Genomic DNA, 19,148 nt, shown 5'->3' with positions numbered 1-19,148 from the left:
TTGAATGCTGCTGTTGGGTAGGCCTATACTTTAATTTACTTTTACTTTTTCATCCTCTGTTGCCGTTAAGCGTCGAGGGGAGATGCAGTTTTCTATGGTAGGCCAGCTCCGCAGCTCTTTCAGTTGTGATGTTATGGTTTCCTTGACACCCCCAATCCACCTTTTGCGCAGCCTTCCTCTTCCTTTATAGCCTAAGTGCTTGGTGTTGTAGGCTCTCGAGGCTGGCTGGTCAGGTGACGTGCGTTACAGGTGGCCGAACCATTTTATTCTCTGTCTTTCTATGTAACGCTGGCAGGACTCAGTGCCGATAGCTGCTCTTACTTCTTCATTTCTCTTCCTGTCTCGTCTTGTGATGTTAATGGTTTTGTGGAGACATTTCATTTCGCATGCGGTGATTTTGCTTTCATGGGTTTTGCTTAAAGTCCAGGTCAGGCACTGATAACATAATTTTGGTATGAATATTGAGGTGATAAGCTGTCTCTTTGTGTCCATGGAGATGTTTGGATGATATAGGAGGTGTGCGAGCTGGTAGGTGACAGCGTTGGCTTTTTGAATTCGCATTTCTATTTCCCTGTCTAAGGACCCGTTTTCAGAAAAAGTGCTGCCAAGATAACTCCTTCACCTGTTTCAGTTGTTTACTATTGACATGGATTTTCAGGAGACTATGGTTTCGGCTCACTTTCATAACTTCTGTTTTCGATGTGCTTATTTCCATGTTGAATTTCTCACCGCTGTTGCTGAGTTCGGTAGTGTGATTTTGGGTGCTTTGTTGGTCATGATGAATAAGACATTGGTCGTCTGCGAACAGAAATTCATTTAGGCTTTCTGGGCTTTGGTTTGCGCCTTGCGTTATTGTGTCCATATATACAATGTATTATAAACAGGAGGGGAGATAGAACGCATCCCTGTCGTACTCCAGATCTTACTTTGAACCAGTCTGTATTGCCTTCCTTCGTTCTTAATGAGCTTCTGCTGTTGGTATATAGAGCTCTGACATTATCTAACATTTGTATTCTGACGCTATACTTTTCGAGTGTCTTCCAAAGTTTTGCATGGTTTACTCTGTCAAAAGCCTTCTCCTGGTCTACAAAGACGATGTTAGATTCTTTGTTGTGTTCGATTGTTTTCTCGCATATCTGTCGTAATGCAAATACAGTATACGTGCATCCTCTTCCCTTTCGGAATCCTAACTGAGCTTTGCTCAGATTTCTCTCTACTATAGGTCGTATGCGCTGCTCTAGTATCTTTGCGTATATTTTCCCTGAGTGGCTTAACAAGGAGATGCCTGTGCATGTTGTGCAGTCGCGTTTGTTGTATGGCTTCCGTTGTGATGTCATCTGGTCCTGGGGCTTTGTTCTTGGGGCTGGTCTTGAGTGCTTTTTCAATTTCACTGGGTAGTACCGGTATTGGTGGTTCTGTTTGATCTCCATATGATGGTTGGAACTCTTCTTGTTGTGCGTGGCAAGCGTCTGGGTTGAGAAGTTCTTGGAAGTAATTTCCCCATCTTTTCTTAATTGCACGTTTGCCGAGAATGGCATTTCCCTCTTTGTCGTTTATAATGCATGTCAGGTTGGATGGGTCTTTCCCTACCCGCATGCTCTTCACACTTTTATAAAATTCTCTTGGGCTTTCCTTGCAGATTTTGGTCAGTTTCTCGCCATATAATATTGTCCATTATTTTTCTTTAGCAGTTTTGATAATTCTGTTGGTCTCTCTTCTCACTTTCCTGTATTCTATATAGTCTTCTTCGGTCTTTGACTTCTGCCATTTCTTGAATTTCTTCTTTTTCATTCTAATTGCTTCTCTGGTTTCATCATTCCCCCAGCTAGTTGTTCTGTCTTTCTTTCCACCTATTCGTTTGGTGCCACAACTGTTTTTCTGTATTTAAAAAAAATTAACTTGAATGCTGCTGTTGGGCTACTCACTGGAAATATTCACGACTAAGCACACAGCTGTACTCAGTTTGAGGCATTTAACTTTGACCACAATATAAGGACTCCAGATGGAGAAAGGACATTTCATGGCATAGAGATTACAGCAGCGCTTACACCTACTCTACTGAAGAAAACGCTCATACTCTGGTCATCAGTGTAAAAATCCATCACATTCCAGGTGGTTCGATATAGGGAAGCCTCTTGGAGCGCGAAGGCTGGGATACAACAGAGTATCATTCTTTCTTTAAGAGAGTTTCTTGAAATCTATCAGTGCTCTTTCAGATACCATTTTCAGCCACAGTGCGTGGGCTGAAAACTTGACTCTGGTAAACTCTTTTCAATTCATATGGACAAGAAATCAATGCCACACGTACTTCTCCAAAATTGTGAGATATTTATGTAAATTAGACTGCAGTTCAATGAAATGCACCTGCAAGAAAAATGAACTAGATTGCTCTCCAGCCTGCAAATTTCTTCTTCTTCTTCTTCGTCTTCTTCTTTTTCTTCTTCTTTCTTTCTTTCTTTCTCCCCCCCCCCCCCCCCCCCCTCCTCCTTCTCTCTTTCTCTTTTTTTTTTTTTTTCCTCCCCCCCCCCCCCCCCCCCTTTCGCTTTCTCTCATGTCAATTGTATCTCTTTGTAAATAGCTAGGTGTAGTTTTTGTAGTTACTAGTATCGACTACTCAATGTACATTAAATCTCGAACTTTTTTAGCTCACCAGTAAAACTCTGAGGGTTTAAGACTCAAAGTCCTCCATTTTGGATATAAGAAAAATAAGTTTTAAGGAACAGACTCCCGTGCAATTTGGAAGATTGGTGTGTTGTGAGATATGGCGTGAGATTCTGATTTTTTGGGGGTATCGATATTTGACTCTTTCGATACTATACCATTAAACGGCATTTCAAACAAATTTCCTCCTTTCCGATTCATGCCGATTTTCAGTAGGCTATATTATAGAGGAAGGTTTTCTGGTTCTAATGACACCAAAATCATTTTTGCTGCAATTTTTTTACCCCCCATAGTATAATGCACTGTCAAAGATATTCGCCTACTCTCTCTCTCTCTCTCTCTCTCTCTGTGTATCTCTCTCTCTCTCTCTCTCTCGACAAGTTTAGTTTAAATAAGTATTTTACGGCACTTGCAACCAAATAAGGTCATACAAGTGCCGAAGATTAGATATATTACAAGAGAGTAACACACACAAAAAGAAGGGGGAGAGATATAGACGATAGATGTTTGAAAGGAAAGAAGAAGCAAACTGCACAGGAGCACCCGCCAACCATCCACTCTCCAGACTTGAACTTGTTGAACAGTAGGTATATCGTTCGACCAAGTCGCCACACTGTAGGCTACAGCACCAGGCGTGGGTATTTATTATATTTATTAATTTTATTTAAAAAATTGTAAGTGTTTTACGGGGCTCACAACTGCTGAAGGTCATATGAGCGCGAGGGACAATTTTCAGTGGGTAGGAAATTTTGAATTTTGCCCGGGTGGCGGCCGAAGCCTACTCTTATCGATTTCAGGACCATCAAGGGATCTTAAACGTGCGCAACTTGCACAAGGGAATCCAAGATTTTAGGCCGTTATCGGAGAAGGCTAGGTAGGTGTTAGATCTTACCTACCATAAGATCAGGGGTGTGGTTGAAAGACAGCAGTAAAAGCGAGCCAAGGAGAAACTGTGGAAGAAAGGCTGCAGAAAGAACCAGGAGCCCAGAGGAGGGGGCAAAGGACGTGTGTGTGTGTATGTGTGTGCTTGTGTGTGTGTGTGTGTGTGTGTGTGTGTGTGTGTGTGTGTGTGTGTGTGTGTGTGTGTGTGTACGTTTGTGTGTGTACACCATAACCATTAAAAACTGATTAGGCAGATAAAAATGCATCAAAGTCACACACTACTTTCCTCCCTGCCAATGGATATCACATTGGGCCATGCCTATTGGTTTCAGTTTTATGTTTTTGTCTTAGTAAGAGTTTTATGGTGCATGCAACAGTTAGATCATACATATATAAATGCCAAAAATTTGAAGTGGTACAAAACTGAAGAGAGTAAAAAACACATAAAAGAAGGAGAGATAAGGACCATAGATGCTTGATAGAAAAGAATGAGAAAACCACACCAGAGCAACTGCCAACCACCCACACAATAGATGTTTGAAAGGAAAGGAAAGGAGGAGCAAACCACACTAGAGCATCTGTCAACCACCCACTTTAACTACTTTTATTCAATTACAACACTCAGACACAGAAGGGTATTTTGACAAATGGTTTATTCGTAATATATTTGTGAAGGTTCATGACCTCCTCCACATGTACACAAAAAAGAAACAAAACCAACATGAAATAGAGGGACAAAACATAGGAATAGGAAATAAGATCACAAGATTCAACATAAACAATAATAATAATAATCATAATATGTCAGTCGGTGGTGCAGAGAGTTTCCAAAAAAGACGAAACGTCCAAATCCAAATGTTAAGAAAAATCTCCATCATGTCGAAAAATGGTTCAAATGTCAAAACGCATTTCTTATATTATATTATAATAAATGACACACTTTTTGGTTGTAAAGATTAATCCAAATTCTTCAAAAAGGTACACAGGCATTTATAAAATTATATACTGCACTAATTATGTTTGCAAATATTAAACTTCATAAAAAAACCCATCACTATTAATTTTAAATAGAACAGTCCTCTCCGATAAAATGACCAAAAGGACGTTTTCACAACCGAGAACCCCTGGTAGTTTTTGTGCTCCTTCTGAAAAATTTCTAAAAAAAAAAAAATACTTTTCTTTCTAAAAAGACAAAATAATATCTAGAAACTAAACAATGAAAATACCAATACATTCATGTACTCTTTAGCATGGTAATTGCTCAGTGGACAATTTTCACAAACCTGAAGAAACTCTCCACTAGAAAAAGCAAGTCTTGACAGAGGACATAAAGACAAGCAGAGAAAGTCTCGGAAAGAAAACATTTATTGAACGAGACAGAAAGAACAGCTTCAACAAATCAAACATTCACCTTGCCCTGTGTAGTAATAATGTTCCTGTGATCACGTGCCATATGATAGTTGTTGAGGGAAGTCAATAAATACAAGATAAAGAAAAAAAGAAAGAGAAAAAAAAAAGGGACTTTTCCCAAACTTTTGATTAGTCATATATTTTGATGTCAAGCAGCGATATTATATATGACATGCTTAATTAAAGCCCTTTTGATTCTAAAAGCACAAATAAGGCAAATCAGTGCACTATGGAACACCAAACAAATGTTATCTAATCACACTATGCAGGACCTGTACAAAATGGTTTTTAAATGCTACAAGTTGGCGGTGTGTAAAATCACACCCTGAACTGATCTGTTCCTTAAAAAAAACTTGTTAAAAAAACACATACACACAAAAAAACCCTTAAAAAACAAAAAACAACCAGCTGAGGATCTAGGTACAAACGAGTTTATAAAGTTTTTGAAAGACCACCTCTTGTGAGGCCATGGAGCCAGTTTCCCTGAACAGTGCTACACAACAACTGTAAAACTATTCCTTTTTGGCAAGCTTTTAGTGAGCTTTGTTGGTAGAAAATTTTTTTTTTTTTTTAAAGAAAAGAAAATCATATTACAAAATACACAATACAAAATCATAAAAATACAAAATACAAAAAACAACAATGCAAAAAAAACAAAACAACTGAATCTGATGAAAGACTAAGCAGACTGGATGGTAGCAAATAGCCCAATCTGACTTTTTCTCCGTAGAAGATAAAAAACATCAAAAACCCACTTCTACACTATCTCCACCTGCTTCAGTTTATACAAAAACCAGACAACGGTGACCTGAAAAATGTTACGGCCACAGCATCATAAGATGCCATGCACCCTTTGGCTTATCACTAAAAATATTCACAATGATTTGAACAGTCCGCTGACGTAGGAAACAGCCCCAAAATCAGGCAGCAACGGGAAATTTAGCAACACCTTTCAACAGTTTAACGTCCAATTATATAATAAGAGATAAAGAAAAAAAAAAAAAGAATTCAAATGCTTCTTCCCTCTGTATACCATGACTCATTCCAATACGTTCTATTTACCCACAAATGCAGAACTTATTGTACTAAGGTGCAAGAGCAGCAATTTATGATTAACGTGGAAAAAACAAAAGTTTCAAAGGTGTTTTCTTGACTGACAACTTACAAAACATTTTCCTAAGAAGAAATCTACGTGATAATTCAATCAACAGGAACAGACCAACGTGGCTCCGAACTCCATAGAAAATACAGGAAGGATACAAACACGGGTTTTTCAAATGAGAAGATACACAAACAACATTACACAGAGAGATACAGAACTCATGAAAGACCATCAAAAACTGAAACGCACTTGTTCATAGTGAGAGAAGAAGCAAAGCAGAAGCCGGGGGAGCCAGGGGGCATGCATGTGAATAGAAGTAGTAGTAGTACACATACACACACACACTCACTGACACATACACACACCTACACATACACCAACATACATTGAGAATGAGCTACACACGGACAAAAACCAAGAAAAGGTGCTCTACACCAGGGTTCTTCAACCTTGTTCCTTTCCTAACCTCCCACACACACACACTTGGCTGGACGTGATGATAAAAAAAAACTGTTATACTTTCTAAAATCTATTCTTTATTTGGTTATCGATTTATTTATTTGTCAACTTGCGGGACGGTCAGAAGGCACAACCGGTAGGTCCTATTTTTTTCACCTTTCTTCTGTCAGTCTGTCTGTCTGTCTTGCACTTGCTTTTTCTAATATGCAGTCACCAGTATCCCGTCAATGTACTTCTTTTTACCGCAACCACATTAACTAACGTCCATTTGACTACTGTCAACATTCAACACGGCCCATAAAACCCTATCCTTTATTTACCCTGACCCGTGAAGAACCCTGCTCTACACACCTGCACTGTGACACAACCAGTTCCAGAATGGAAAAACCTTCCCTCTGTCTTATATAGTAGTGTAAGTTTGTACGTTTTGTTATATTCGTATGTGGTGAGGAATTTCGCACAGTTCCACCAACAACTGCCTACTTCTGGCAGACAGGAAAAAAAAAATGATAAAAAAGTGATCAAGGTTTGTTCACATAGAATAATAAAAAATATGGCAAGGTGAAAAGAATAGAACTGAATGGTACACAGGTACATAGATTAATTAACATGTAACTGTGTCAAGTAAGCACATATTATATATGTGATAAAGTAAGGGATCCTCTCTAATCCATTCCTAGTTTAGTTTGGTCAGCTTCTCAAGGCCAAAAGTGAGACCAAATTAAACATTTTTTTATATTATGACATGTTCTTCACGCCTGGCTTTGTGTTGCACTATAACCTCTCACTCCACCCTGAAATTCTACATGGGTTTTGAAGATCATCAATCAAAGAAACAGATTTTAGTTTTTCAATCATGACAAGACTCATCTATCGACCTACGTAAATGTTCATCAGAAACACAAAGAAAGATATGGCAATTATTGATCGATCGTCTTCAAATCAGCACTTAGAATGTCAAGGACTACAGAGCCAAGTACTTTTAGAATCTTGCTCAATTCTGTTCCCAAAAGCGCATGAAAAGACTTCAGACAGATTTTTTGGTTTACAGGTTTGTCTTTCCTTTAACAAAATTTTCTTGAGGACTATTTCAACATTGTTTGCTTCGGTTTTTAAAAAAATATGAGAGGAACCCCTTACAAAGTACTAAAAGCTGAGGAGGAACAATGATAATCTAGTGTGCAGAAAATATACAGATCTCTTTTCCTTCATATACATACGTATACAAATGTTTGCACATACATACATATGCCTATACACATAGTAATGTACACACAAAGTTATAATATCATTCATGTCGCTTGGCTCAGACCACAAAGGAGTCCCCGAGCACAATGGACAATCTTTTAAAATATTTCTCCACCATATTTACAGCAGACTACCGAAAGCTGCAAATAAACCGTCGTAAGTACCTTGCACTTATACCTCAAAAGGCCCAACACTTCCAGGTAGTAAAATCACACAAAAATACTAACATATTTGGCCCTTCTGTGGCCTCAAATACTGGACTGTAGTTTTAAAAACAGCTGTAGTTGCGGGTCTCCATTGTGGCTGAAAACAGGCAGAGTTGACGGGTAAGTAACCATCATCGCGTTTCGCCAAAAATCACTGCCTCGCGACAAACCAATACAGATCCCGTCTCCCCAAAATGGGTCAATACTTGTCTATAGCACAGCCTGTGCTGAGGACACCGTACAATGTCCCTGTTTATACTGCCGTAAGTTGAGAAAACGTCTAGTCTTTTTTTTCTCATTTACAGCATGTTCGAGAAAGAGTTGTTTTTTTTGTCAGCATAACCATTGAAAAATAGTGTTCTTCCGAAATTTGAATTCTAATTTATTCAAAAACCAGTCACAGTTTCACTTCAAATTTTTATCACAAGTAAGGTATCTGATCAGGCTTTCGATTTAGACAATCAAAACATTTTGGTGCCAAACTGAAAAAAAAAAAAGTGTTTTGTCAGCTTAGGCAGTATACTGAGGCAATGCTCGCACCTGACATAAGCCTCAGAAACAATGAAGTCGGTAGTATGGTAAATACATCTATTTCTGTACACTCTAAAACCATGTGAGATTGAAATATATTCAATATCTAGTATTGACTTCATTTTTTTAAATGCCCAAATCAGGTCAAAATGACAAGTGGACATCAAAATGACTAATAAGACTGGAAAATATGTTGTTATGTCCCATTTGTCTTGAATCCAACTAGCCCCCTGTTGATATCGGAAATAAGCACTGTTTTGGACAGCTGAGAATTATCTACTTATACTTATACAGGCAAACACCGTCAAAGCAGACGGGGCGACAATGAACACAAATTTGTCCTTCCTGGAGTTACTGTTCAAAAAAAAAATTGAGAGGGTTACGCCACACAGCAAATAACCTCGGGTCTGCTGAAAAAATACACACACACACAGGGCTGACAAAGAACAACAAATTTACAACATAAATCAGCACCGTAACTACATCTTTCCACCTAGAAAGCAAGATATGGAAAAATGATAGGGACAAGGTAATTATTAGACTAAAAATAATCATAATGATGATAATAAACAGAGCGCAACCATATTACGTAGACTCGTTGTTTGAAAGCATATTGATACACAAGATAGGATAGAAGGATAAGTGACAGGTAATACAATGTCGTGGTATATGTACGCAGCACAAAGTCACGATATGACCATACAATCAATGCGCCTCTGAGACTTGTAACTTCAGTTACATCTGCCAGCTGACAAAGGGGAACAACAGCAAAGAAAAAGGTGCCCAAAGGAATAGAAAAAAACCCAACAACCTCAAAGCACAGCACTATGCTGTCCCTCTCTTTAAGTTGGGAGGGAGGGAGGAAGGAGAGGGAGGGGGAGAGGGAGAAAGAGACAATGAATAACTATGCTAGTGCTAGTCTCTGCAAATTATTCACCAAAATTCCTGCAAGCATTGACAATTATAATGTGGTTGTTCTTTAAGTTTAAGGATACAGGATAGTGGATCTTGTCAGGACAGACTTTTAAAAAAAGCAAAGGTATACATTACAGCTTTATCAATTGTGACTTCTGCCATAGAATCCACTTGGAGCAACACTACAGATTGTTCAGGATTGCAACAAAAGTCAAATTCATATACTGCACATTCACTGTCAAAAGTTACAACAAAAATTTTTTTTTTTAAATATGAAGACACTGCTGCAGGTATTTTTCCCTCTTTTATACTTTGAAAGATTTTTGTAACATTTAAGTTGGGATTACATTTAATTTTTTTAAAACACCTAAAAATCAAAACACACCCATTGAAAGCGGAAATGTTTTAACTGTTCAGGTATAACTCTTCGTCAAAGAACTATTCTTCCCCAAACCTGCCTATTTCAAACTGTAGTCTTGTCGGTGTACATGACAGACACCAAGGTGCACAACAGTCTGCCTGAGATATCCGATAAAGAATAAGAAAGAAATCCCTAAACTACTATGGAAGGAAAAACAATTTCAAGAAAAACTCTTTCTTTTCCTCCCAGTAATTCCTCTCAACAACACAGTTTTATGAAGTAGCGGTAAAGACAAACATCGAATATACAGTAAAATAGTGCACCGTTGACAGCAGACTTTGAATTGAATTGTAGACTGACAAATTGATCTGGCAGAAGAACATGATGTCTCCCCTAAAATCATACACGCACGGGAGGGGGGAGGAAAAAAACAACAACAAAAGGCTCAAATCAAGTATCACAAATATATGAAAAGCAAGTCGGAGAAAACATATACGATGACCCAATCACAACTTGACACGCACAATGCAGTTCAACAGAAGCACACGCTGAGTAAAAATGTAAACCATAATGACTTAGATATCACTGAACAACTGCCATTATAAGATAAAAATAATAACTCATTCAGCTGTATGTACAACATTACAATGGGAGCTCGCACGTCGAGTGTGGCCATACAAGACTAAATATGCTAAATAAGTAAACAACCTTGGTATGTGAATGTGTACAACTGTGTCTGTCTGTAGGCAGACCCTTACACATGACAGCCGTGATGTGTACCTCAACAACCACATATATATTATTATAAAAAGAAAGATTCAAAAGGTTGTTGCGGATCCGATTTACATGAAAAGTCTTCATGAAAACGAAGCTGGGGGCTGATTACTTTTTTTGTTTCCTAACACGACCAAACACTGGTCCGGAGAGACGAACATTCTTATTAATTTTTTAAAAAATTTAAAATAAAAAAGAAGAAGGAAGAAGTGAATGCTTGAACGGAGTGAAACTTTTATCACTGGTCATCAGAACCGTTTGTTAACACAAAGGACATCACAATTCTCTCAATAAACAAAATAAATTTGTTTTTAAATGCTGTAAAAAAGAGGGGGGGATCACTCCTTGCGCTCAGTACATAAAAGTACACCTCCCGACCCTCAAAAAAAAAAAAAAAAAGCCAAAATGCACCTCACAGATATAATATGCACCAACTAATGCCAGACCTGACTACATGCAGGCTATTTCTTATGACTAGTCCAGGCAAAGAGATTTCACCTTGGTATTTCTGATCATATCAAACTGGACGCTGTCCACAGAAAAGAGCAGGCACTTAAATCAGACTCATTTCTAGACATTCTGATCTGAATTTATTACCCATGACTAATAATAAAGGCTTTAAATGCCATTACTGACGAACAACCTCCCATGCAAATTCACCCTCCTGTGAGAAAAAAGTAGCAAGAGGAGCTACTCAACAGTGATGGTTAACCATGAAAGAAATACACTACTTAAAGGAAAAAAAATCCTTGAGGTAAGTTGTGGTGCTCTAGAAGAAAGCAGTTTGTAGCAGCAACAAGACGGGGGGACGGGGGGAAGAGACAAATCATGCAATCTATTCAGCTTTCAATTTTGAATATACCTGATTAGTTATGAATGAAATAAGTTACAATTGTTAAATATATATTGATAGATGTTTGACAATGATGTAAATAATAATAAATATGTAAAGAAAGTCTAAATGCAAACTGTAGTATAATATGAGTATGAAACTGGATAATCCTTATTTTAAACTCTTTCATCCTTATCAGCACACAACAACAACAACAAAAAATAATTCAAAAACAGCTAATACTTTTCAGATCCTGGTCACATCAAATTTGCAAAAGGCTATCAAAACGTCCCGAAAATATCAGAACTACGTCCAAGACTGAGAAAAGCCCAGCACGAAAGCTCATATGACATCAACCCTCTCTAGACTAAAGATCCTGCCATGTGCCACAGCTCTAAAAAAATCTTGACGCAATTGACCCCAAGCGCATGCTTGAGCTTACCCTCTCTTTTACCCTCTGCGCGACCGACGAAAGCACACCTCATTGTGTAGTTGCACAAATCTATATGTCAACCTACGAGGGTTCAGGTGCACAGGTCTTGTCCGCTAAGGGGGAAGGAGGGGGCAGGCTTGAAGGGTTAAGAAGCCTATAGTTTTGGATGAAATAGGCTGGAGAGGGTTGAAAACAAACAAAAAGGGGATAAAAAACAAGTCCTAGCCAAGCCATGAAAATTATGCGGAGGACTCCTTCAAGTTGTCGAAGTACTCCATCAGCTGCTCGTACGTCATGCCCATGGCCTCGTAGTCCCACTCGGCCTCGTTGTAGCCCATACCGCTGTCTTCGTCCGGCAGCGGATTGGCCGTGATGCGAATGCTGCACTCCGAACCCTGGTATGTGGACACCACACTGTCTCGATTACTGGCCGAGGAGGAGCCCGACGAACCCGTGACCCCGCTGGTGCTACTGGCTCGAGGGTTCGAATTATCCTTGCCGCCGCCTCCTCCTCCTCCTCCTCCCCTCACGCCAGGAGGTTGTATGTGGCGGCGGATCGACGACCTTGACGACGCAGATGATGGGAGGGAGTTGGGCAGAACCATCTGGTTCCCGTTGAAGTCCTCCTCGGCCATGAGGGCGTGGTTGCAGCCGGCGTTGCCCGCACCGTGGCGCTCGAGCGTGGCCCGCCCGATCCACACCCAGTCGGGGGCCTGAGAGATGGAGCCTGTTACGACGCGCGAACCCTTTGGGGAGCGCTTGCGCTGGTAGCGCACCATGAAGACGGCGCAGTTGGCAGTGAACACCAGGATGGCAAACACAAACACGGCCACCAAGACATACATGCCGATCTCCAGAGGAGAGGGATGCTTGGCCTGTGTGCTCACTGGCTGCTCCAAGGCTTCGGTCTTCGGCTCTTTGGTCTCAGAGTCTGTGTCCGACGGCGTGAATGTTTCCAGCTTGTCGTAGACTTCTTCCAAGGGGTAAACCTGAAGAGACACAGAGGAAAGATAGAAAAAATGCTGTTGACAGCATAATATACCTAGTGCCTTAATAAACTTTTTTCATAACAAACCAGGTTACAAATGACACGACACATATGGGGAGGAAAACAACCCTTCTGAAACAATAAACAATAGCATTAATTATTCATAATGGACTGAAATTTTTCACACAAGACAAAGGCATCATTATAAACTCAGGTGTTTATTCTCCACAATTCAAATTATTTTCAAGACTGTCATACCCACGAACGACAAAATTGAGGTAAACCACACCACGGAACTGACTGCCAGTGACATCATTGTTTATAACCCTATAGAAATCCAAAATAAAATAAAAAGAAACCCAAAACAAAACTAAGATAAACCTTATAACTAAAACTAAGAAAAAAAAAACCCAAAACAAAACTAAGAGAAAACCCCCCCCCCCCAAAAAAAACTAGGAGAAACAAAACACTTATGGCATGATGCCGGGGAAATTTTGAAATTCGTTACGAAGAAGAAACTAAGCTTACAAATGTAGTAGCATCAATATAAATAGAGAGGAGAATTAGGTAATGAAGTAAAATTTTGAAAATTCTTTTGCGTTGCTATGGTAACGGCTGCCATATTGGAATGTCATTTACAGAAATTATACACATTTCTAAAAAAATCTATAAGGTTATAAATGATTTTAAAATAATATAATAAGTGGTTTTGCAGCCTTCTGTGGCTGTTTTAGTGGATGGACTTGGTATTTTTGAAGTAGGAGGAAAAACTTTTTCAGAATCGACCAAACTAGAGGAATATTTTGACCACAAAAATCTCAGATCATAACAACGGATTAAATTTATAACAAAATCATTTATTTTTTGTCTTTGCAATAAACAATATTTTATTGCGATATTTTGTCACAATAGTTTCAGACATAACGGAAAACAGAGCAATCATATCCCCTGGGGCGGTGCCACTGACCGAAGTGTCTTTAGACCATTACCAAAGGGGGGACATTTCTCGCTCATGCAAAGTAAAATTGTAAATGGGCTGATTCATCAATGTCATGCTCATATCTGTGCCTGATCTACAACAGGGAACTGCTGTGTTTTCTTTCCTAATCCTTACTATTGTCATTTTCCCTCTACTTCTTTTGCATGTTTGTCATACTCTTGGGACCCGCTATTTCCGGGGTGCACTGAAAGTCGAAACAGACTTTGTGCTGTTGAAGCTAGAGAGGTGAGCAGAGTAAGCCTGCTTCCCTGTGAAGACTTCTCTGTTGACATCCACTCCTTGGCGCTCTTATGACCGTATGCAGTTGCGAGTGCAGTAAAATCTCTACTAAATAAATAAAAAAGAGCAATCACAAATACCGCACAAAACTTGGACTCAACACTTATTGTGTTCATTGTTATTTTGCTCAGGAACATTGGCTTTGTGTTGTGCACGAAACCTTTGGGTATCGATTGTATTAAATTTTGGACACATTTATCTGTCATTTCATTTCAAATGTCACAGAGAGTTGCAAACAAAGGGTCTGAATCGGGGGCCAAGTCGGGTTTTTTCAGCTGCTGTTTCATGGGACTTCACATACCTGTAGGATTCATATCCGGCTGTTTACTGGTAACCACTCAAACGTAGACTTGATTTTGTTTTTTAAGAAATCTCTAATGGCATTAGCCCTATGAGAAAATACCTTGTACAGCATGGGGATGACTACTTGAATGACCCCATGACGAAAATAAGGGTAAGACATGACGTTCCAGCACTTGCACGATGTAGTTCACTAAACCAAGGCATCCGGTGATTCTCAAGAGGGCGGCTTTGTTCATTCCACCCCAGGCCACCCAAAACCATGGCAGTTTCGTGGTCTCTGTTCCTCACTGACAGATGATTGTGTTAAAAATCTTACACAGTCCATGAGCAAAAGAAGTTTTGTACTCAATAAGAAACAAACAGCTCATGAACAAAAACAAAACTAAAACTAAAGAACACAAGTAACTGTTACGTCCAGGTTTTGTGAGGTATTTGTAACTGCTCTGTTTTTCAATCTTCGTGAGTCTTCTGTTCAGGTCTTCGTTGTTGGTGTTTTGGAAGCTCCGAAGGGCGTTGAGCATTCTTTAGCTAATGCGATTTATATAGTCATCTTTTGCAATTTCAAAGCCATAAATGCCATAAAAATTGAGCATCTGATGAGATTTGGCATCTCCGTCAAACAGCATCCTGCTGTATACTAAACTTCAGTGTTGCGCTGATTTTTGAATATTATTTCAGCCTCCATAGCTTTTACACATCTGTGTAAATTTTGCTGGCACTTTATTTGATGGTGGATTCTCAAAGGCAAAATAAAAAAGCGCATATCAGTCATTGTCATCTACTTCTGCATATTTCTTCATTGGAGAAATTTGATTTTTGGAAATGGGGTTAGGAGCAAGTTCATCCGCATCTAAAGTTTCGTCTTCACTATCATCACTCTCACGATGTTTTTCACTATACCTACACCACTAGTGCCTATCAATGTTCGAACTGTCCTGTGATGAGCTCACAAATGTCGATGCCATTACAGTAGGCTGTGGTAATCTTGAGAAATTGAGGCTAGGGCATCAAAGTATTTTGGAAAGGTGTTCAAAAAGCATTTTCTGAGCTCGAGAACTGTTGAAACTGGGGTTGTGCCGAAACAGCACTCTCATCTCGTTGATTAGACGCTAGCATCAGCATCAGCAAATGTCATTGAAGGAGGCGGTTATGAGGCGGAAACAAAAGAATGACTTGACTGTAGGGACTGCTCTAAAATCTCTGTCTGTCTGTCTATAAATATAAACACAAGCACAGTTTTGGTGTAGAACAAAATAAGACAGTAAAGTGATCATTGACCAATACATGTAATGAGTTTCTCAGATAAGGAGACCTGGCGATAATATTGAGAGCTTTTGTTTTCAGTTCTCGTCGCGTAGTTGCAAGAAATAAAAAAAAGATAACCGTGCTATCAACTTTCCCGATCTCTTTAGGCTACGCGTCCACCAAAATCAGATCACCTCCAGGCCAGGCTAATGTACCAAGTTTTTCCATGGTGTAGAATCGACTGAAAAAGATCAGCGTCCACCGACGTCAGACCAGCTAAACCTATTTTTAGCCCACTGTGTTATGATTACGAGAACAACAGACAGCACAGGCGATTTATTTATTTACCTCTTTAAAAAACTAAAAAGCAATAAATTATAATTAGGGATAAATTGTTGGTAAGTTGGGAGGATGAGAAAAAAAAAAAAAAAAGCTGGAACTGGGATTCGAACCCACACTCACAAAATAATGTTTGCCTTCAAACCCAGACACGCTGTTAACTCGGCCATCAGAACTTTCAACAGCGAAGGGTAGATTAAGCTTCATATTTACAGCACAGTGTTAGGAAAGGCAAAACGACATATATCGAGATGTAGATCTAGGGGGGGGGGGGGGGTATTAATGAGGCGGCAGGTATTGGATCGGCAGATAACGTCTGGAGAAAACTAAAAATTTGCAGAAAATTGGAAGCACTAAACAGATAACTTAGATCAAGAGCCTATTTTTAGCTCTCCCGAGAACTAAATAATCTAGATCTAGGTCAAGGGCTTTAATTTCTTTTTTTTTGGTGCTGTTTTTCAGCACAAATCTGCTATTGTACAACATATTATAATGAGATACAACTTCATTGATCACGTAAAGTGCGATGAAGAAGCAAAAATGTACTTAAAATGGCAAATTTCCTTCCAAAATGAGTCGAATCGAGGCTTTCTTAGTCCCCTGTACGACTGCCGAAAAAGCGCGCATGCAGGAAAATCACGTAGTCAGGCAAAGGCACACAGTGGACGCGGGGCCTAAGAGAGAGGGAGGGAGGGAGAGAGAGAGAGAGAGAGAGAGACAGAGAGAGAGAGAGACAGAGAGAGAGAGAGAGAGACAGAGAGACAGAGAGACAGAGAGAGGGAGGGAGGGAGGGAGGGGGGAAACCGATGTGGTATTATTCTCCCACTTACTTTTCGCCCACGCTGGTGTCTCACTCGCAGCATTCTGTTGCTCAACAATGTCAACATTGATCCCTCTAAGTTTACAACCACGATAAAGAAACTTGTTTCGTACAATGTTTATCTCCACACAGTTCAAGATTTTTCGAGCGTGATATTCAAGAACTCTGTTCAAACCGCTGTTATGCTTTTTGTATTCACAAACGAATACAAAAAGGGTTTTTTGGCTGGTCAGTGAGTGGAGATAATGGCTTGTGGGGATGGGTTTACAGTTGGGTTACGACCGCTGGGGCAGACTTTCGTATACTGCTAATATTGAAAAAGCCTTCCTTCGGTGATGGATATTCTTTCGAAAAACCACTTGGTTTCTTCGACTCGACGCAGCACTGCCAAGGGCGGAAGCTGAGGAGTTGATGGTGTCTTCTGTCTGTTTTTTGCGCCGTCGCCCCGGTCAAGGCCAGAAGATAATGTAGATCGGCTGTATTGAGCAGTTGTGCCAACTGGCTTCCAAAAAAAAAGTCCAGAACTTTTGCGACTCCGTGAAAACAAGTACGCGGGGGCTATAAATTCACGAAACAGTATTCTCATATATCTCTTGTCAAGACTTTTTTTTAAAATGTGCAACAGCTCCTCAACGATTGGCCAGTCGGGCAAAATTTTGACTTTTTCAGGAATTGAATTTCCAGATGTACCCGGAACTTCGGCAGCTATTACCGAGCTCTCGAAGCGGGCCGTATGACGTAGGGGGACGATCCCCATTTCGAAATCATGAATGTGGGCTTTGGCCGAAATCTTCGGTATTTGACCAGCACTGTCAGGGGAGTTCATTCACAAAATGCTGATTAACTCGAATTTGAACTTAGTTAAACATGTTTTAAATTGCACATGCACGTGCCCAGTAATCTAGCTGCATATCATGACGACACATCATTCTCAGCTAAATAATAATGGAAACAGAGCCATATTACTTGTAACTTATTTACATCAATGATCAACCCCAAACTGCTTTTGAATCGCCATTTTGCGAAATTACATCACAATCTTCAAAATGATGTGTAACACGACTGATTTCTGGGCATGAGGAGAGCTTTATGTACATCACAAAAAAGGACATTTTAGGGGGAAAAAATTACGGGGTTTTTCCACTTAGAGGAAGCGGGGGTGTCATCTTTGTGAGTGTTTTTGAACATGTTCAGCTATTGACAGAGACATAAGACCTTCATGTTGGGAACGTAGACATTTCATTCAAAGTACTCGAATCCGTTACAGCCCAATTTCGATCTAAGACTAAAAAATGGCGTCATTTGACCATGGCCTTCCCCCGCATCAGGCCGTAAACTAAGAGAAACCAAAAACTAAACCTAAGAGCAACCCAAAACATAATTAAGAGAAACCCAGAGCAAAATTAAGAAAAAAAACCAGAACCCAAAACAAAACAAAGAGAAAACCCAAAACAAAACTACAAACACCCAAAACTAAATTAAGATAAACCACAAAAACTAACGGAAACCAAAAACCTAAAACTAAAAGAAAGAAAAAACTACTCCACCTTAGGTCCCGATTTCCCAGACTTTGCGTAGCTGGAGGCGTCTGGGCGGTGGTGCTGGCGCGGCTTGTTGTAGTGCTGCTGCTGCTGGTGCTTGAAGTACTCCTCCTTGTTCTGGTAGATGTCCTTGTCGTAGCTGCCATGCCTGCGGTCACCGGCGCGGTTGCTGAAGTAGTTGCCGTCGCTTTGCCACAGCGGGTACGAGTCAAAGTCTTTGGCAAAATCGACCTGGAGAGAGAGAGAGAGAGAGAGAGAGAGAGAGAGAGAGAGAGAGAGAGAGAGAGAGAGAGAGAGAGAGAGAGAGAGAGAGAGAGAAAGAGAGAGAGAGAAAGGGGGGGGGAGGGCTAGGGAGGGAGGGAGGGAGGGAGGGAGGGAGAGAGAGAGAGAGAGAGGGGGGGAGGGAGTGAGAGAGAGTGTGAGAGAGAGAGAGAGAGAGAGAGAGAGAGAGAGAGAGAGAGAGAGAGAGTTTAGTTTTAGTAAGTGTTTTTTTAGGCATTTGCAACACAATTAGGTCAAACGAGAGTGCCCAAGATAGAGAAAGTTTTCTTTTAATAAATATTTTTTTAGGCACTTGCAAAAAAAAAAATAGGTCACAATATGAGTGCCCAAGATTAGAGGTGTTACAAAAAAGTAACAAGCATAAAAAAAAAAAGGAGAAATAAGGACGACAGATGTTTGATAGGAAAGAAGGAGCAAACCACACTAGAGAACCTGCCAACCACTCTCAGAGAGAGAGAGAGGGTAACTAAACGCTATTACATCTTGACGACTTTCCCCCCCAGCCAATTCACATTACAGTATTAGAGCAACAGGTTT

The 19,148-nt window shown here is 40.0% G+C and overlaps 1 protein-coding gene across 1 annotated transcript in view; it reads right to left on the bottom strand.

Moving 5' to 3' along the window:
• Nucleotides 1-4,177: 4,177 nt before the first annotated feature.
• The window catches only part of LOC101855174 (transmembrane protein 132E), a 40,744-nt gene continuing 25,773 nt past the window's right edge, over nucleotides 4,178-19,148 (bottom strand). The window contains exons 11-12 of the mRNA XM_005093860.3: nucleotides 18,336-18,560; nucleotides 4,178-12,803 (exon numbers count right to left, since the gene is read on the bottom strand). Of these exons, the coding sequence (XP_005093917.1) occupies nucleotides 12,054-12,803; nucleotides 18,336-18,560 (975 nt within the window). The 3' untranslated portion in view covers nucleotides 4,178-12,053. The remainder of the gene's footprint in view (nucleotides 12,804-18,335; nucleotides 18,561-19,148) is intronic.

The sequence above is a fragment of the Aplysia californica genome, unplaced genomic scaffold (genome assembly GCF_000002075.1).
Source record: "Aplysia californica isolate F4 #8 unplaced genomic scaffold, AplCal3.0 scaffold00071, whole genome shotgun sequence".
NCBI lineage: Eukaryota > Metazoa > Mollusca > Gastropoda > Aplysiida > Aplysiidae > Aplysia > Aplysia californica.
The sequence above is the reverse complement of the archived record's forward strand: the minus strand, read 5'-3'. Positions and strand labels throughout refer to the sequence as shown.